General features: G+C 44.6%; 3 protein-coding genes across 6 annotated transcripts in view; 1 reads left to right on the top strand and 2 right to left on the bottom strand.

Moving 5' to 3' along the window:
* The window catches only part of pnrc2 (proline-rich nuclear receptor coactivator 2), a 6,298-nt gene extending 4,372 nt beyond the window's left edge, over positions 1–1,926 (top strand). For both annotated transcript variants that reach the window (XM_053227660.1, XM_053227659.1), the window contains one exon: positions 1–1,926. This exon is cut by the window's left edge and continues 908 nt beyond it. The gene's annotated coding sequence lies outside the window, so the exon portion shown is untranslated.
* A 1,832-nt stretch (positions 1,927–3,758) lies between these two features.
* LOC117599948 (macrophage mannose receptor 1-like) lies at positions 3,759–13,165 on the bottom strand. 2 transcript variants are annotated; one of them, XM_053227657.1, is made up of 4 exons: positions 12,847–13,165; positions 5,505–5,861; positions 5,012–5,347; positions 3,759–4,873 (listed from the first exon to the last, which is right to left on the bottom strand). In XM_053227657.1, the coding sequence occupies exons 1-4, from the start codon at positions 12,929–12,931 to the stop codon at positions 4,503–4,505; spliced, it is 1,149 nt and encodes a 382-aa protein (XP_053083632.1). In that variant the 5' UTR covers positions 12,932–13,165; the 3' UTR covers positions 3,759–4,502. The 2 variants fall into 2 exon arrangements, with proteins under 2 accessions (XP_053083632.1, XP_053083633.1); XM_053227658.1 differs by lacking the exon at positions 12,847–13,165 and adding an exon at positions 11,918–12,069.
* A 1,839-nt stretch (positions 13,166–15,004) lies between these two features.
* The window catches only part of LOC117599947 (macrophage mannose receptor 1), an 8,302-nt gene continuing 3,306 nt past the window's right edge, over positions 15,005–20,000 (bottom strand). Inside the window, exons 3-5 of one of the 2 annotated variants that reach the window (XM_053227398.1) lie at positions 16,514–16,626; positions 16,074–16,415; positions 15,005–15,935 (exon numbers count right to left, since the gene is read on the bottom strand). In XM_053227398.1, coding sequence (XP_053083373.1) covers positions 15,565–15,935; positions 16,074–16,415; positions 16,514–16,626 — 826 coding nt within the window. In that variant the 3' untranslated portion in view covers positions 15,005–15,564. Of the gene's footprint in view, positions 15,936–16,073; positions 16,416–16,513; positions 16,871–20,000 lie in introns of both variants that reach the window. The other variant, XM_034314594.2, reaches the window with a different exon arrangement.

A 20,000-nucleotide genomic window follows, 5' to 3' on the forward strand; every position in this document is an offset into this window, starting at 1 on the left:
TTCACGCCTTTTTCTCGCGCACGCCTGGCGATCTCGCGCACACGAGCCTCGTCTCCGTTTATACATCAGAGAAAATCAATCTGTTTTTGGGGGAGAGAAAAATTTTGATGAAAACCAAATGCGAAAGCGTGTGTGTGTGTGTGTGTGTGTGTGAGTGTGTGTGTGTGAGTGAGAGAGAGATTTATCCTCACAATGTGGCCCACACACACCTTGTGCTTTCAGCTCCTGTACTTTTATAATTGGCGCTGTGCGCACTGCACTATGGGGGCTGAAATTCAACAAGGTGTGTAAATAAGCAGCATCTCCTTTGTTTTGCTTTGTTCCATCAATCAGAAGTGTTGAAGTTTACTGAAGTACTATAGTTTCACTTACAGCGAGTCCCCTTGGTCACGTGGTCACAGACGTACGTGTGCTGATGATCTGTAAAACGATGTTGCGCGCTGTTATGCGTGTACGGTGTAGCGTAGAGTTCCGTTCATGTCCAGTTTATTTTCGGGCCGGTTTAAAGGAGCGCTTCTAAACGCTCTTATTAAAGCAGTCATCAGGAACAGCACCGCAGTCAGCCGCGATGTCAGCACACGTTTGTCGAGTTTCCTGGATTTACACCAGAGAGGAGATTTGAACGCAATCAGTGGCGTGCGGCAGCTTTATGGCGAACGATGCGGAGGAAGGCGTACGGAGGCGAGACACAGGGGTGTTGATCATCTCGCTGTCTGACTCCGTTCGCCTGTTTGCCATGCGGCGCGTCGTTAAAGTCGCGTTGTAGCATTTAAACTGTTTACGTTTTTACAAAAGGGGCCAAAGTTTTAGACTCTTTTTGACTCGTTCTATGACTTGCACTGTGTGTCCATGTTGTGAGTGTGTAGTGAAACCCCCAGTTCTTATTTCCGCATTCTGTAACGCGTGTAGGCGTGTGCCGCATCACATCCACGTCCGATCTTATAACTTCGTAATGATACTGTACCTAAAAATTGGAAATGATTTGAAATGAATTATATTGATGCTGTATGGATTATCACAGGTTTAGATGTCAGTACAAATACAATCGCATCACTTCCTCTTCAACAGGTTTACTTTATCCCTGATAAGTTTTGGTAATAACTGGATTATCGCGATTATACCGTGTATGTGATTATCGGCACATGCCTGAACACCGCGTACCTGTCCTGCACACGGCGCGTTAACGGCCAGCTGGAAGACGACTCTTTGTGCATCAGAGCCGTGTAAATAATGAAATGTATAAAACCTTGTAGCATATTGTACATTAAAACGCAGGGTTGTTTTAAACCTGCCAGAAAGTATTTTTAGTAATAACACTGAATGTAAGTCACGCAGAAGACGTGGCTTGATTTGAAATGCTGAAATTATTTTTGTTTAAAAAAAAAAAGAAAAAAAGAAAGAAAATATTTGCCTGTAGCGTGTGGAAGTCCCTCTGCGCTGTGCCGTGTCTCCGCCAGTGATCCTGCACAGGACTTTATTTTACAGAACGCACAGAGCAGAGGAGAAAACAAGCTTTAAGTGCAAAGATTTTTAAACAAAAAATATATATGTAGTTAAAATTTCGCAGGCTTTTACACTCACACCAGCTCCATTTTTAAATAAGAACCATGTTTTTACAAAAAAATAAAACTTTTTTTTTATTGATTACACTTTCAGTAGATTTTAATTTAAGTGACTCGGTGTATCCAGGAGCGAGTTTTTTCCTCTGCAGACTCGCATTTGAATACGCCGCTGTAATGTTTTTGTTTTTTTTTTTTTTAAATTAATTATCTTAATTTTTTCACTTTCCTGTGTGTGTGTGTAAAAGTCTCTCAGCTTTCCCTGATAATTGGCTTTGAATTTGTCCCAAACTTTTAAAATGTCACTTTAAGAGGGAAAAAAAAAAGAAACTTGAAGCCCATTTTATTGTAATTGATATGTAGTAAAGTTTTTAAAGCACTGTCCAATTTGGTAAAAAAAAAAAAATAATAATAAAACTCCTCCCCTTTCACCCCCCCAAAACCGAGTTTGTCTTTTATTTATCTTTAATTATTAGTGAGTGGAGTAACGGTGAGTTCTCTGGGAAGTGGATTGTGAAGACGTGATGCTGTTGCAGTGGTCAGGATTCTGAGCTGCTGCGTGACCCAATCGGACACCTAAACACTCCTCACTGTTCTGTTCACAAATTTTAGTTAACTACCTGTTGTTTCTCTCTGGTATGTTTTCGGTAAATCATTAAGAAGAGACCGAACCCCGCTACGTTTCCCATCGTCTGCAGATCACATGTTTGAGGGTCACTGCGTTTGGTGCCACTTTAACGCTCCAGTGTTGTGGAAGCTAATTTTCTGCTCATTACACATTTTACTCAGTAAATAACAAACACACCTGAGGGAAATATTCCTGGTGCTCCAACCTGATGTTCTAAGTTAGGACTGATGTTTCATGTTTTTTGGTTAAATTTCTTGAGTGTTGTGTTTCTGTAAACAGTGAGATAGAGAACTACAAAATTATTCACAATGTTCCATAAAGTTTTTATTGCCAGTGAATCTAGAAACATCTTCGTATTGATAAGGATTCTATCAGTACACAACTTTTTATTAAATTATATGAAATCTGTTTAACTAGCAATAATAGTTTCAGTTTAATTTGTATAGCGCTTTTAACAATGGACATTGTCACAAACAGCTCTACAGAAATAAATACATTCCATATACATTGTAAATATGTGAATTTATCCCTAATCAGCGAGTCAGAGGTGATGGTGGTGAGGAAGAACTCCCTGAGATGATATGAGGAAGAAACCAGACTCAGGAACCCATCCTCATCTGAGTGACACCCGATAGAGCGATTATAAATCATTCCACCGTCGACAAACCTGAGTGAACGCGTGAGAGTGTCCAAACATCCCAGTTCACCACAACACTCTATGCCTGTGAAACCTCCAGACCTGCCCCTTAAGAAAAAACTTCACTAAAGGCTTGACTAAATAAATATGTTTTCAGCCGAGACTTAAACACTGAGACTGTGTCTGAGCCCCGAACACTAAGTGGAAGGCTGTTCCATAACTGTGGGGCTTTGTAAGAGAAATTTGAGGTACCATCAAATAGCCTTCAACTTTTGATCGAAGTAGACATGAAGGATCATAAAAGACCAAAAGTTCACTCAGGTACTGTGGCGCGAGACCATTTAGTGCTTTATAGGTCAATAGTAGTATTTTATAATCAATATGAAATTTGATTGGGAGCCAATGCAGTGTGGATAAGATAGGGGTGATGTGGTCATATCTTCTGGTTCTAGTAAGGACTCTCGCTGCTGCATTCTGGACTAACTGGAGCTTGTTTATGCTCCTACTAGAACATCCAGACAGTAAGGCATTACAATAATCCAACCTAGAGGTAACAAAAGCATGAACTAATTTTTCTGCATCGTGTATTGACAATATATTTCTTATTTTAGCAATATTTCTGAGATGAAAGAAATCGATCCTAGTGATATTATCTACATGAGCTTCAAAAGAAAGACTAGAGTCGATAATCACACCAAGGTCTTTTACTGCTGCACGTGATGAAACAGAAAGGCCATCCAGAGTTATTATGTAATCAGAAAGCTTACTTCTAGCTGCATGTGGTCCTAGTACAAGTACTTCTGTCTTGTCAGGATTAAGTAAGAGAAAGTTAATAAGCATCCAGTTTCTAATGTCTTTTACACATTCCTCAACTTTATTAAGCTGGTGTCTGTCATCTGGCTTTGCTGAAACATACAACTGTGTGTCATCAGCGTAACAGTGGAAGCTAATACCATGTTTATGAGTAATTTTGCCCAGAGGTAGCATATATAGAGAAAAGAGCAGTATTTAATTTAATGCTAGCCAGGGCAGACTGAATATTTGGGTTAAAGGAGTATGATGTGATGTTTGTAGGTGGAGTTTAAGTGTAAATAGTTTTTGTGATTCTAAAATTCTAAAAGCCATTATATCAATATGAGCTGATTAGCTTTAGCTGTTTACTACTGAACATTTATTAAAAATATTCAAAAATATGTTTCAGAATATTTATTTCAATAAAATGTGATTATTACAGAATGAAATAATTTTTAAGAAAGAAAAATAACAGTGGTTCAAAATAAGATGATTATAAACCCACAATCCAAGCCTATGTGATTTTAATATTTAGATTAATTGAATATATATTGTTTAAAATGGTTATAAATATAAATGTTACAGCTATAAGTGTAATAACTCAAACTGAAATGAGAAATACAATTACAGAAATTAGTATTTTTATTACTATAGATATATTTAAATAAAAAATGCAAGACTGACGAATAACCATGTAATCTCTGAGCTTGAGGAATTAAGTTTAATAATTTATTTAATTGTTTAAATTAAGTTTTAAACTCCTTAAGCAACGCATTCAAATGTTAAAAGAAAAACAGTGCTATTAGACAGTATTTCAGATTTGGTGAAATTCTGTTTAAGGTAAAGAGTTAAAGTAAATTTTAAAGTAAAATGAATGTATAGAGGTTCATGGAGAACATTTGATGTGACACAGAGCTTTATAGTGAGACTGACAGTTCATATCTTTCCATCTGTAGTGTTTCTGTGGAACGACGGCGCCGCAGTGCTGAGAGAGCTGATGCTCGGGCTGTTTCCCTTCATCCCAGTTGGAATACGGAAACACAGCCTTCCCATTGGCCCAAATCCAGAACCCGAAGAGACGGCTCTGTCTAAGCCCCACCCACACAGGCTCAGAGACACGCCTCCTCCTGAGCTCAGATGCTACCTCTTTCTGTTCAGCTTCAGAATCGATGTTCAGAATTCCAGCCCTGTTCCCTTCATGACAGTAATCCAGCGCTTTCTCCCAGCTCAGAGCCACATCACTCACATGGATGGAAGCTGATAGAGACAGAAAAACCCAAAAGGAGGAGGATGGTTTAGAGTGATATCAGAGACAGAGACTCACACCAGCTGTGTTCTAGTCATTATACAGAAGATTGCTGAGACGATTTTACTGTTTGGAACGTCAACACTTACTGTTGTAGCACAGAGGGTATTGAACATTACTGCATGGCACTGAATACCATTCCCTTGCAAACAGTTTTACACAGTTGTATGGTGATGATAAAGGTTGACCACTCGCCCAGTTTCTGTAGGTGGAGTTTCCTCCATCAGTCCACTGCCAGTCATCACGCAGCAGGCCGATCCAGAAGGGCGTGCTGCTGTTTAACCCTTTAATCTTCACCTCTTCATTTTGCTGCTGATCTCTGATGCTGACCAGGTCAGTGTATTTCCCCCTGCAGTAACGCTGAGCACCAAACCAGGTCTTATTCTCACGGATTAGATGATAATTAGGAGTCTGAGAAGAAGCAGCTGTGGGGGTGAAAACAACAAACAAACAAAAAAAACACTGTCAAACACTGGCCTCTTATTTGTGTGTTTACAATAATGACAGATTATCTTAAACATAATATATTTAAAAAATATATAAAAACATACATTAAAATATGTATATAAAGTCAGAAGTTACCTTGTTCATAGCACATGAAATATCTCGTCCCTGTGCACTGAAGACTTTCCCATGAACCATCAGCCTTCACAGCAGCACAGCAGCTCGATGTCCCACAATCCCCTGCCAGATTTCTGAATGTTACAGGATCACCATTAGACCATTTCTCACTGGAATCATTGCGATAGAGACCGATCCATCCTGCGTCATCAGCAGCCTTCATCATCATATTATACAGTTCAGTGTTGTCTTCATCAGAGTACAGAGTGACAAGGTCGATGTAATTTTCTCTGCAAGCTGCCCGAGCCTCAGTCTGATTCATTTCAACCGGAATGAAATGGAAGGTAGTGAGGCGGCTGTGGACTGGAGGAGAAAAGGCTGTGGAAGAAATTTCTCCTGTTAATGCAGCAGGACAGAGATGAAAGGAGGGAAATGTGATGTGGATGAACGGCTCATTATGTGTAAACTGTGAGAGTGAGAGTCACATGGACAGCTACTTGCCACCCATTCAGTAAACTTATATAACTATAACTCTCAGATTATGTGTGCCTATTTTTGGCTGTTTTTGATACCTAGGTTTAACATTTAATAAAATAAAAAATATTAAAAATCTCCTATTTTAATTAGTCATGTAGTGTTTTTGACTTGAACCTCTACTAGAAGGTCAGTCCATGGAATATCCACAATAACGTATGTACTGTATACAGTATACACTCATTTAATATTAACATAAATGTACATAATGCAGTAGGTGGGGCAGTAGGTGGTGCAGTAGATGCTGCAGTAGGTGCTGCAGTAAGTAGTGCAGTAAGTGCTGCAGTAGGTGGTGCAGTAGGGTTTGCAGTAAGTAGTGCAGTAGGTGGAGCAGTAGGTGGTGCAGTAGGTGTTGCAGTAAGTGGTGCAGTAGGTGGGGCAGTAGGTGGTGCAGTAGGTGGTGCAGTAAGTGGTGCAGTAAGTGGTACAGTAGGTGGGACAGTAGGTGGTGCAGTAGATGCTGCAGTAGGTGCTGCAGGAAGTAGTGCAGTAGGTGGAGCAGTAGGTGGAGCAGTAAGTGGTGCAGTAGGGTTTGCAGTAAGTAGTGCGGTAGGTGATGCGGTAGGTGTTGCGGTAGGTGGTGCAATAGGTGGAGCAGTAGGTCAAGCAGTAGGTGTTGCAGTAGGTGGTGCAGTAGGTGGAGCAGTAAGTGATGCAGTAAGTGGTGCAGTAGGTGGAGCAGTAGGTGTTGCAGTAGGTGGTGCAGTAGGTGGAGCAGTGGGTGGTGCAGTAGGTGGAGCAGTAGGTGTTGCAGTAGGTGGGGCAGTAGGTGGTGCAGTAGGTGATGCAGTAAGTGGTGCAGTAGGTGGGGCAGTAGGTAGAGCAGTAGGTGTTGCAGTAAGTGGTGCAGTAGGTGGGGCAGTAGGTGGAGGAGTAGGTGTTGCAGTAAGTGGGGCAGTAGGTGGAGGAGTAAGTGGTGCAGTAGGTGTTGCAGTAGGTGTTGCAGTAAGTGGTGCAGTAGGTGGAGCAGTAGGTGGAGCAGTAAGTGGTGCAGTAGGTGGGGCAGTAAGTGGTGCAGTAGGTGGAGCAGTAGGTGGTGCAGTAAGTGGTAGAGTAGGTGGTGCAGTAGGTGGAGCAGTAGGTGGTGCAGTAGGTGATGCAGTAGGTGGAGCAGTAGGTCGGGCAATAGGTGGAGCAGTAGGTGGAGCAGTAGGTTGAGCAGTAGGTTGAGCAGTAAGTGGTGCAGTAGGTGGAGCAGTAGGTTGAGCAGTAGGTGGTGCAGTAGGTGCTGCAGGAGGTGGTGCAGTAGGTGGAGCAGTAGGTGGAGCAGTAGGTGGTGCAGTAAGTGGTGCAGTAGGTGGAGCAGTAGGTTGAGCAGTAGGTGGGGCAGTAGGTGGTGCAGTAGTTGGTGCAGTAAGTGGTAGAGTAGGTGGTGCAGTAGGTGGTGCAGTAGGTGATGCAGTAGGTGGAGCAGTAGGTCGGGCAATAGGTGGAGCAGTAGGTGGAGCAGTAGGTGGGGCACTAGGTGGAGCAGTAGGTGCTGCAGTAGGTGATGCAGTAGGTGGTGCAGTAGGTGTTGCAGTAGGTGGGGCAGTAGGTGTTGCAGTAGGTGGGGCAGTAGGTGGGGAAATAAGTGGAGCAGTAGGTGATGCAGTAAGTGGGGCAGTAGGTGTTGCAGTAGGTGGGGCAGTAGGTGATGCAGTAGGTGGGGAAGTAAGTGGAGCAGTAGGTGATGCAGTAAGTGGGGCAGTAGGTGGAGCAGTAGGTGATGCAGTAGATGCTGCAGTAGGTGGAGCAGTAGGTGGGGAAGTAAGTGGAGCAGTAAGTGGTGCAGTAAGTGGTGCAGTAGGTGGGACAGTAGGTGATGCAGTAGATGCTGCAGTAGGTGGAGCAGTAGGTGGTGCAGTAAGTGCTGCAGTAGGTCGTGCAGTAGGTGATGCGGTAGGTGCTGCAGTAGGTGTTGCAGTAGGTGATGCAGTAAGTGGTGCAGTAGGTGGTGCAGTAGGTGGAGCAGTAGGTGGGGCAGTAGGTGGAGCAGTAGGTGGAGCAGTAGGTGGGGCAGTAGGTTGGGCAGTACGTGTTGCAGTAGGTGGAGCAGTAGGTGGAGCAGTAGGTGGTGCAGTAAGTGGGGCAGTAGGTGGTGCAGTAAGTGGGGCAGTAGGTGGTGCAGTAGGTGGAGCAGTAGGTGATGCAGTAGGTGGAGCAGTAGGTGGTGCAGTAGGTGGGGCAGTAGGTGGAGCAGTAGGTGTGGCAGTAGGTGATGCAGTAAGTGGAGCAGTAGATGGTTCAGTAGGTGTTGCAGTAGGTGGGGCAGTAGGTGATGCAGTAGGTGGAGCAGTAGGTGGAGCAGTAGGTGGAGCAGTAGGTGGTGCAGTAAGTGGTGCAGTAGGTCGGGCAGTAGGTGGAGCAGTAGGTGGGGCAGTAGGTTGGGCAGTACGTGTTGCAGTAGGTGGAGCAGTAGGTGGAGCAGTAGGTGGTGCAGTAAGTGGGGCAGTAGGTAGAGCAGTAGGTGGTGCAGTAAGTGGTGCAGTAGGTCAGGCAGTATGTGGAGCAGTAGGTGGGGCAGTAGGTGGTGCAGTAAGTGGTGCAGTAGGTGTTGCAGTAGGTGGAGCAGTAAGTGGTGCAGTAGGTGATGCAGTAGGTGGGGCAGTAGGTGGAGCAGTAGGTTGAGCAGTAGGTGGGGCAGTAGGTGGTGCAGTAGGTGGAGCAGTAAGTGATGCAGTAAGTGGGGCAGTAGGTGGAGCAGTAGGTGATGCAGTAAGTCGGGCAGTAGGAGGAGCAATAGGTGGAGCAGTAGGTGATGCAGTAGGTGGGGCAGTAGGTGGAGCAGTAGGTGATGCAGTAAGTGGTGCAGTAGGTGTTGCAGTAGGTGGTGCAGTAGGTGATGCAGTAGGTGTTGCAGTAGGTGGAGCAGTAGGTGGGGCAGTAAGTGATGCAGTAGGTGGAGCAGTAAGTGGAGCAGTAGGTGGAGCAGTAGGTGGGGCAGTAAGTGATGCAGTAGGTGGGGCAGTAGGTGGAGCAGTAGGTGGAGCAGTAGGTGATGCAGTAGGTGGAGCAGTAGGTGGAGCAGTAAGTGGTGCAGTAGGTGGAGCAGTAAGTGATGCAGTAAGTGGTGCAGTAGGTGTTGCAATAGGTGATGCAGTAGGTGGAGCAGTAGGTCGAGCAGTAGGTGGGGCAGTAGGTGGTGCAGTAGGTGGAGCAGTAAGTGATGCAGTAAGTGGGGCAATAGGTGGAGCAGTAGGTGATGCAGTAAGTCGGGCAGTAGGTGGAGCAGTAGGTGATGCAGTAGGTGTTGCAGTAGGTGGAGCAGTAAGTGGAGCAGTAGGTGGAGCAGTAGGTGGGGCAGTAAGTGATGCAGTAGGTGGGGCAGTAGGTGGAGCAGTAGGTGGAGCAGTAGGTGATGCAGTAGGTGGAGCAGTAGGTGGAGCAGTAAGTGGTGCAGTAGGTGTTGCAATAGGTGATGCAGTAGGTGGAGCAGTAGGTCGAGCAGTAGGTGGGGCAGTAGGTGGTGCAGTAGGTGGAGCAGTAAGTGATGCAGTAAGTGGGGCAGTAGGTGGAGCAGTAGGTGATGCAGTAAGTCGGGCAGTAGGTGGAGCAGTAGGTGTTGCAGTAGGTGTTGCAGTAAGTGTTGCAGTAGGTGTTGCAGTAGGTGGTGCAGTAGGTACAGCAGTAAGTGGTACAGTAGGTGTTGCAGTAGGTGGAGCAGTAGGTGTTGCAGTAGGTGGGGCTGCAGTAGGTGGAGCAGTAGGTGGTGCAGTAGGTGGAGCAGTAGGTGTTGCAGTAAGTCGTGCAGTAGGTGTTGCAGTAAGTGGTGCAGTAGGTGTTGCAGTGGGTGGTGCAGTAGGTGTTGCAGTAGGTGAAGCAGTAGGTGTTGCAGTAGGTGGGGCTGCAGTAGGTGGAGCAGTAGGTGTTGCAGTAGGTGGGGCAGTAGGTGGTGCAGTAGGTGGAGCAGTAGGTGTTGCAGTAGGTGGGGCAGTAGGTGGGGCAGTAAGTGTTGCAGTAGGTGGTGCAATAGGTGGAGCAGTAGGTGGTGCAATAGGTGGAGCAGTACGTGGGGCAGTAAGTGTTGCAGTAGGTGGAGCAGTAGGTGTTGCAGTAGGTGTTGCAGTAAGTGGAGCAGTGGGTGGTGCAGTAGGTGGAGCAGTAGGTGTTGCAGTAGGTGGGGCAGTAGGTGGTGCAGTAGGTGGAGCAGTAGGTGGAGCAGTAAGTGTTGCAGTAGGTGGAGCAGTAGGTGGAGCAGTAGGTGTTGCAGTAGGTGGAGCAGTAGGTGTTGCAGTAGGTGGGGCTGCAGTAGGTGGAGCAGTAGGTGGTGCAGTAGGTGGGGCAGTAGGTGGTGCAGTAGGTGGAGCAGTAGGTGTTGCAGTAAGTCGTGCAGTAGGTGTTGCAGTAAGTGGTGCAGTAGGTGTTGCAGTGGGTGGTGCAGTAGGTGTTGCAGTAGGTGAAGCAGTAGGTGTTGCAGTAGGTGGGGCTGCAGTAGGTGGAGCAGTAGGTGTTGCAGTAGGTGGGGCAGTAGGTGGTGCAGTAGGTGGAGCAGTAGGTGTTGCAGTAGGTGGGGCAGTAGGTGGTGCAGTAGGTGGTGCAATAGGTGGAGCAGTAGGTGGGGCAGTAAGTGTTGCAGTAGGTGTTGCAGTAGGTGGAGCAGTAGGTGTTGCAGTAGGTGTTGCAGTAAGTGGAGCAGTGGGTGGTGCAGTAGGTGGAGCAGTAGGTGTTGCAGTAGGTGGGGCAGTAGGTGGTGCAGTAGGTGGAGCAGTAGGTGGAGCAGTAGGTGTTGCAGTAGGTGGGGCAGTAGGTGGTGCAGTAGGTGGTGCAATAGGTGGAGCAGTAGGTGGGGCAGTAAGTGTTGCAGTAGGTGTTGCAGTAGGTGGAGCAGTAGGTGTTGCAGTAGGTGTTGCAGTAAGTGGAGCAGTGGGTGGTGCAGTAGGTGGAGCAGTAGGTGTTGCAGTAGGTGGGGCAGTAGGTGGGGCAGTAGGTGGAGCAGTAGGTGGAGCAGTAGGTGTTGCAGTAGGTGGAGCAGTAGGTGGTGCAGTAGGTGGAGCAGTAGGTGGAGCAGTAAGTGTTGCAGTAGGTGTTGCAGTAGGTGGGGCAGTAAGTGTTGCAGTAGGTGTTGCAGTAGGTGTTGCAGTAAGTGGTGCAGTAGGTAGAGCAGTAAGTGGTGCAGTAGGTGGGGCAGTAAGTGGTGCAGTAGGTAGAGCAGTAAGTGGTGCAGTAGGTGGGGCAGTAAGTGGTGCAGTAGGTAGAGCAGTAAGTGGTGCAGTAGGTGGGGCAGTAAGTGGTGCAGTAGGTAGAGCAGTAAGTGGTGCAGTAGGTGGAGCAGTAGGTGGTGCAGTAGGTGGGGCAGTAGGTGTTGCAGTAGGTGTTGCAGTAGGTGGAGCAGTAAGTGGTGCAGTAGGTGGTGCAGTAGGTGGGGCAGTAGGTGTTGCAGTAGGTGTTGCAGTAGGTGGAGCAGTAGGTGGTGCAGTAGGTGGAGCAGTAGGTGGAGTAGTAAGTGTTGCAGTAGGTGTTGCAGTAGGTGGAGCAGTAAGTGTTGCAGTAGGTGTTGCAGTAGGTGTTGCAGTAGGTGTTGCAGTAGGTGGAGCAGTAAGTCGTGCAGTAGGTGTTGCAGTAAGTGGAGCAGTAGGTGTTGCAGTAGGTGGGGCAGTAAGTGGTGCAGTAGGTGGGGCAGTAAGTGGTGCAGTAGGTAGAGCAGTAAGTGGTGCAGTAGGTGGGGCAGTAGGTGTTGCAGTAGGTGGAGCAGTAGGTGGAGCAGTAGTTGGGGCAGCAGATATGAATTTTACTTGCAAATATATAACATGTAAATGTGTCTGTGTTTTCATTCTGACAGCCTTAACACACACACACACACACACACACACACACACACACCCACACACACACACACACACACACACACACACACACACACAATGATGATGATTATGGAGGTCTGTAGTTGCTCAGATTTATATGAATAAAACACACACCAATGTCTGATCATCACAATCAAAGGTTTAGTCCGTTAATGCGCGTGCTGTCACTTCCGGTTTTTACACCTTTGATAGACACCGCGTCCCGGATCGCAGCATCATCATCAGGTTCACATGAAGAATGAAGATGCTCCAGTGTAACACACACACACACACACACACACACACACACACACACACACACACACACACTGGTTTTACACAACACTCCTCCATGAGCTGCAGTAACACATTTCTACCAGAGACGTCTCCAAACTGCTGAACCACTAGAAGTTACATACTGCAGCTTTAATGTGGCTGCTGAGTGAAGCTCGATGTGCTGCAGGACAAACTGCAGCTTCTGTCATTATTAAACAGAAAATAAACACATTTCTACTGTATTTTCTTTAAAAGTTACAAATGACTAAAATAAAGACTTAAATAGAGCTAAGTGGAAATAATAAATGTGGTCATTTTCGCCACATACACCTGTAATTCTAATTCAAAATTCTAATTAAAAATGATTTAACGTTTTCAATACTTTTCCATTATTAATGGTTCGCTTGTGATGTTTTTGTCCATGCTCCTCTGTGCTGATCTACCAAACTCACTCATGCAGTGAACGGTTACGCAAATATCATCCTGAAGGCATCATCACGGCCACTGGCTTTATGGTTTCTGTCAGTTTTATGGATTAATACAACAACAATAAGCCTCTGATCTCTGACACTCAGTAGGAAAGAGTTCATTTATTACAACATGTCAGGATCTTTCATACTGTAAACACATCATCATCATCACACACACACACACACACACACACACATACACACACTGTTTAAAATGATCAAACTTTTGTCCTGAATATCTTCACATTTCAAAATATACTCCAGTCTCTACAAATTAAATATTTTAATAATGCTTATCAATTAGAATTCAGTATTTACCTGAAAGCAGGAGGAACACGACTGACACGGTTACCATGGTGACGCCAGTGCTGAGGTGATGTGCTGTGTGTTTAAAGTCCAACATCAGTTCATAATAATAATAACAACAATGATAATAATAATAATAATAATAATAATAATGCTTTACTGACCAGGTACACTAGTGTACACCAGGGATTTGACTTGGCTGTTAAGTTTATAGACACATTACAATAACACACGACTGCTATCAACAGGGTGTGAATTTGCCAATAACTAATCAGTGATATGAGAAAGTGATCAGGTGAACAGATCCAGGTAAAGTGCTGCAGTCTTACCTGATGAGGTGCTCGCTGCTGAATGGAGTCTTAATGTTCAGATCAAACCCCTTTAACATCCAAATCATCACGTGTTCAGGGTGAACAGGAGCTGATGAGCTAATACGTGTGTGTCATTAACAGAAAAAAGGAAAAAAGTTGTAACCTTCCTCAGGTAAATGAGCTGAAGCGCTCCTGTGTCATGGTGAGAGGCGTTATGGCCACTGCGGACTCGCAGGATTAATGATTAAACTCAAATATCACCATGAATATCATCCGAGTGTACTAATGATTACTTGTTAAAAGAGGAACTGCTCATATACTCTCATTACACATGAAGATAAATATAACAAGAGGATGAAAAAAGCCTGAAATATGTGTATAATGTGATTTATGTATAACACAGGTCGTGTATTATAACATTATAAACTCATTATCTTTATCAGTAAGAGTTTAAAGACAGCAAATCAATAAATTACGCATAATAAATGCACTGTATATCAATATGTAGTTTATGAAAGTATTATATCTCACACTCTGGTACAATGATATAATAAATTCCTGATATGATAATAATCCAACCCAAAGCAACATGACGGTTTAAATCTTCCTGTTTTGAAGAAATCAACATTAAACTCCAGATAACAGTGTGAGTGTGAGAGTCGAGTCAGTGTGTAAAGTGGAAAGCGTAGAATATTGTTTAAAGTGGATTTGTGAAGAGGAATCACTCTGAACCTTCAGCAGTTTATTAGAATGTAGAAACACCACTTTCTCTCATTTACACTCTTTATAAAGATCTTTAAACTTCCTGCAGCTCATTTCACCTGCAAATCATCTTTAATAGCAGCGTATCGTAACGTTTACACTGTGACTATATTTTCCATTTCCTGATCATTATACACTGTCATACTGATATAATCAGCATCACACACCTGACGTTTATGCAGTGTGATATCACACAGGTGTTCCAGCACTAATCAACAAGACTTTAGAGATTTCTGTTATACATTTTATATTGTAATGTTTAATGAGGAGCGTAAGTGGCGTCAGATAGAACAATGCATTTCGAGCTGTACTGTAATGTGGAAATATCATCACAGCCCTGTTTCACACCCAGACACAAGGCCTAATAATGACCCATGACCCTGTTTAAAGTCAGAACAAAGCAGTAAATCAGACTGAATCAGTTTGCTAGAAGGAATGTGGCCTATATGGACTGTATTTATATTTGAATAAGGTGCTTTCTGCTTTCACACACACTTTATACACACACACACACACACACACACACACACACACACACACACACACGTTCCTCCTTCATGATTGTAACGTGTCAGGAGTTAACATGGAAACAGCTTGAATAGTTTAAATCTAAAGCTTGTTTATTAGGTGATGAAGCTGTTTGTGTGTAAATCAGGTGAAGTTTGTGTGTTAGCATTGAGAATGGAATGGTGTCTTTAATGTGCTGCTTTTCTGAACTTTTTTCTGAACGAATGGACGAATGGACATGAAATTTTGGGTTGAAGTTACTAAAATAATCCATAAGTGAATACGTGTGTGATGTGACAACCTTCAGTTGTGTTACATTATGTAAATCCCTCTGTGTTTATGATCCACACACCATCTCTCTCCTTCTTCTGCTTTCATACAGAAACATTTGCATGTGGTTTGTGCTGCAGCTTCTGTTTCCTCCATGACTTCATTTCCCGCATGTTGGCTCTCTGCTGAGGAAATAATCCGCATTTATACTCATGCTGTGAAACTTTATTTAAATAGTACAGGAAATATAAAAATATAAAAATAAGGAATGACTTTTATTATTAATCTCCAGGTAAAAAGATGTGAGTCCAACCTGAATGCGGATTTGTAAAAGCTTTAATAAAGTCATCATGCACGTTAAGGCTCAGTTCCAGTACAGGTTTTAAGTAAGGAATAACACACTCCGGACTGTGCTGTTAAATGAAAATAATCCACAAAGGGGAAGGTGAGTGGCCTTAGCCCCCAAAGTGGATTACTTTCATTTAACAGCAGGAACTGGAGTGTGTCATTCCACTTACACCACAGAGATTTACCCTCATTTACACTGTTTATTTATTACTGAACGATATGTCGCACATTTTAACAGTTTATAGTTAGATTTAATGTTGAGGAAAGTCTGAGAGACATGTTAGGTCCTGGTCTCACTGACATTATAGCTGCGATAAACAGTCACTCCCTCACCAGTTCTCTCTCTCTCTCTCTCTCTCCCCTCCTGAATACTTTCGTGTCTTTGGTTGTTCCTCACAGGGGAACTCTGAGAAGCAAAGAACCCCTAACCCCATTGTTTCTAAGACAGTGTGTGTCACTGTACTTTCTAAATGTCTCAGTGTGTGTGTGCGTGTGTGTGTGTGTGTGTGCGTGTGTGTGGTTGGGTGGAGGTTCATGGAGAACATTTGATGTGACACAGAGCTTTATAGTGAGACTGACAGTCCATATCTTTCCATCTGTAGTGTTTCTGTGGAACGACGGCGCCACAGTGCTGAGAGAGCTGATGCTCAGGCTGTTTCCCTTCATCCCAGTTGGAATACGGAAACACAGCCTTCCCATTGGCCCAAATCCAGAACCCGAAGAGACGGCTCTGTCTAAGCCCCACCCACACAGGCTCAGAGACACGCCTCCTCCTGAGCTCAGATGCTACCTCTTTCTGTTCAGCTTCAGAATCGATGTTCAGAATTCCAGCCCTGTTCCCTTCATGACAGTAATCCAGCGCTTTCTCCCAGCTCAGAGCCACATCACTCACATGGATGGAAGCTGATAGAGACAGAAAAACCCAAAAGGAGGAGGATGGTTTAGAGTGATATCAGAGACAGAGACTCACACCAGCTGTGTTCTAGTCATTATACAGAAGATTGCTGAGACGATTTTACTGTTTGGAAAGTCAACACTTACTGCTGTAGCACAGAGCAGGATTCAGATCAGTGCATGACCATGAAAACCATTTTCCTCCACTCAGTATTGCACAGTCAGTTGGTGGTGATGATTGCTGAGGTTCACCAATCCACCAGTTTCTGTAGGTGGAGTTTCCTCCATCAGTCCACTGCCAGTCATCACGCAGCAGGCCGATCCAGAAGGACGTGCTGCTGTTTAACCCTTTAATCTTCACCTCTTCATTTTGCTGCTGATCTCTGATGCTGACCAGGTCAGTGTATTTCCCCCTGCAGTAACGCTGAGCTTCATACCAGGTCTTACTCTCAAGGATTAGATGATAATTAGGAGTCTGAGAAGAAGCAGCTGTGGAAGGTGCAAAAATAAGAAATTCATATTTTTATATATTGCATTTTGTATTTAGTAGTTAAACTGTAATGAATTCTCAAATAACCTTGAGTTACCTTGTTCATAGCACATGAAATATCTCGTCCCTGTGCACTGAGCACTTTCCCATGAACCATCAGGTTTCATAGCAGCACAGCAGCTCGATGTCCCACAATCCCCTGCCAGATTTCTGAATGTTACAGGATCACCATTAGACCATTTCTCACTGAACTGACCGCGACAGAGACCGATCCAGCCGTAACTGATACCAGCCTTTATCACCAGTTTAGCCATTATAGTGTTGTCTTCATCAGAGTACAGAGTGACGAGGTCGGTGTAATTTTCTCTGCAAGCTGCCCGAGCCTCAGTCTGATTCATTTTTTCCTTAATGAAATGGAAGGTAGTGAGGCGGCTGTGGACTGGAGGAGAAAAGGCTGTGGAAGAAATTTCTCCTGTTAATGCAGCAGGACAGAGATGAAAGGAGGGAAATGTGATGTGGATGAACGGCTATGTGCTGTTTTCCATTCAGACTGAGAGACTGTTTGCAGCTCCAGAACAGCGGTCTGTTGGTGAAGTGACTCAGAAAAGTGGAAACACTGTGATGTGAACAGCTGGAGCTTTATACACATGTGAAACAGCGAATGTCGTGATCTGCATATACTTCATGTACTTCACAGTATTTATTGGTGTCACTGACAACAGGTGTATGTCTAATATGATGATAAGTATAATGAGGAGCAGCGGGTGATTTCTTTGTTTTGGGCGGATAGAGAATCCATGTCTCATCCATTCCATCCATGTTTTTTGGAATAAGAAATTGAAAAAAAGTTTTTTCTTTTTTATATTTTTAATTTCTATAAAGCAAGCATGGATTGTTTCATATAAAACTGTCAGATGGCAGGGGCAGACACAAATGCAGGTAAAAAACACTTTGTTTATAAAGCTGGCAGACAAATCTAAATCATAAGACAAACTCAGTATCAAAAAACAAGCAATGGTCAGGGGATGAGCAAACAGCATAGACTAGGCAAAACAGGAATCAAAACCAGAAGAACCAGAAACAATATCAAAACCAGGGTGTCAGAATTACAAAATACAATGGCTTAGTAATGACTGATAATAAATACACACCTCGTATACTTCACAGTGAGTGTGTGGACTAGGACTCCTTATATACTGTGCGTGTGATTGTGAGTGATTGGATTCAGGTGTGTGTGATTGGAAGGACAGTGAGCTTGAACGTGAGAGAGTTCATGAGTGCTGGGTTTGGGTAGTCTGTGGTGGCCATGTTTGTAGGCTGCATTGTGTTCTGGGAGTTGTACTGTCCAATCTACAACCCCCCTTCCCATGTAACACTACTTCTGGGAGCAAGGCATTTCCTAATCCTTCCCCTGGCTCTTGGACACACGATCAGGGTGGCAAGTATGAAACTCTTGACACAGCAGTGGGTCAGGACATTGTGGGCTGGAACCTACCATCTTTCTTCTTGTTTGGCCACACTCTCGACAAAATATTGGAGTTTTCCCTCCTCTCTGTGAGTGTTAAGGATTTCTCTGATTGCATAAGCTGGTTCTCCCTCAATGTCAAGGGGTGCTAGGGATGAAGAAGGAGGGATGCCTTTGGTGAGGGGACCTGGTGTGACTGGCTTTACCCTGCAAATGGTGGAGGTCAAGTTTGTAGGTTACCTCATTGATTATCTGGAAGATCTTGAACAGACTGATGTAGTGGTGTGACAGCTTCCTGCACCCTAGGGTGACACGGATGTCATTGGTGGACAGCCATACCCGATCGCCTGGCTTGTAGTGATGAGTTTCCCCCCAGCGCCAGTCACCAAATTTGTTAGTTACTTGGGCAGTGTGTTTGAGGTGCTGTTGTGCCATTTCCCATACCTCCTCACTCTGCCTAAGCCAGTTGTTGACAGTTGGTGAGTCTGTTGGGTTGGCGTTCCACAGGAATAGAGGGGGTTTATAGCCAAGGATACATTCGAATGAGGTGAATTTACTAGCAAAGTGCTGGGCAGAGAATTTTGGATGTACTCTGCCCATGGAAGGTATCGTGTCCAGTCATCCTGATTGTTGGCATCCAACATCCTCAGGAATCAGCTGATCTCTTGACCTGGCTGTTGGCTTTGGGATGGTACCTGTAAGTTAGGCTGACAGAAATCCCCAGTTTTTTGATGAATCCTACCCATACTTGGGACATGAATTGGGCTCCCCGGTCACTCGCAATGTCCTCCGGGATGCCAAAGTACCTGAACACATGGTTAAAGATAAGCTTTGCAGTCTTGAAGGTTGAAGGGAGTCCAAGGAGGAACTTGGAAAAATGGTCTACTATTACCATAATGACTGTGTTGTTCTGAATCATGGGGAGGTCACTGACAAAGTTAATGGCTATATGTGACCATGGTCACTGTGGCATGGGCAAGGGGTATAGCTTACCCAGGGGCAGGGTTCAGGGTTCTTTGGCTTGGGCACATGAAGAGCATGATGAGATAAACCTATGGATATCTTGTAGCATATGGGGCCACCAGCATTTACACTGAAGGAATTCGTGTGTTCTGTGAATGCTGGGGTATCGAGTAGCTGGGGAGATGAGAGCACATGTGATCAGTTTGTCTCTCAGGTGAGAAAGCACATATTTATTGTCTGCTGGGCATTGTGCAGGAACTCTCACCTCTGGTGTTTTCTCTATCTCTCAATCACTGTCCCAGGTTATAGTCCCTACAAAGTGTGATTGTGGTAGGATATACTCCTCGGTGGTTTCTCAGGGAGGAGCTGGATAGGGATGGCAGAGAGAGTCAGCTTTTGTATTCCTGGAGCCCAGTCTGTAGGAGATGGTAAACTAAATTTTTTTTAAAAAAAATAGGGCGCATTGTGCTTGGCGAGAGTTCAGGATATTCACTGAATATACTCTTGAATATACTCTTAAGTTCTTGTGGTCTGTAAAAATTGAGAATGGATGAGGGGCCCCCCGAACCAGTGGCAGCATTCCTCCAGGGCCAATTTCATGGCAAGGACTTCTCTGTTGATATTGTCTTAGTTGCATTTGGCTGGGGATAGCTTCCTGGAAAAGAAGGCCACGGGGTTGCGCTTGGGTTTCTCTCCAAACCTCTGCGACAGGATGGCCCCCCAACCCTGTTTCAGAGGCATCCACCTCCACTATGAAAGGCTTGGAAGGATCAGGGTGTTTTAGAATGGGATTCTTAAGAACAATTAAGAATGCTTGGTTTTCTGAGGGGTTCCAGTGAAGTGTCTTGGGTCCTTTCTTAAGCAGAGAGATTACGGGTGAGGCAATGGTGCTGAAACTAAAAGTTTGCAAACCCTAAGAATCTTTGTAGTTCCTAAATAGTGGTTGGAACAGGATAGTTTGTAACGGCTGTGACCCTTCCTTGGTCCATAAATACCCTTTCTAGGGTGATGATATATCTTAAACATGAGCGCGTCTGAAACTTTTCTCCCCTTTAACGTAGAGTTGGTTCTCCAAGAGCCAGGCAAGGACCTTTCTGGCATGGTGGATGTGTGTTTCTTTACTTGGGAAATAGATCAAGATATTGTCAAAATATGC

Source organism: Pangasianodon hypophthalmus, chromosome 21, assembly GCF_027358585.1.
Source record: "Pangasianodon hypophthalmus isolate fPanHyp1 chromosome 21, fPanHyp1.pri, whole genome shotgun sequence".
Classification (NCBI taxonomy): Eukaryota; Metazoa; Chordata; class Actinopteri; order Siluriformes; family Pangasiidae; genus Pangasianodon; species Pangasianodon hypophthalmus.

Excerpts from the sequence above, each read along its gene's own strand:
- LOC117599948 (XM_053227657.1), bottom strand. The coding sequence starts at position 12,931 with ATGTTGGACTTTAAACACACAGCACATCACCTCAGCACTGGCGTCACC. Across the intron at positions 5,862-12,846 it reads CGTGTTCCTCCTGCTTTCAG|CCTTTTCTCCTCCAGTCCAC; the intron begins GTAAATACTGAA and ends TTTCTTCCACAG. Across the intron at positions 5,348-5,504 it reads TTTCATGTGCTATGAACAAG|CTGCTTCTTCTCAGACTCCT; the intron begins GTAACTTCTGAC and ends TCACCCCCACAG.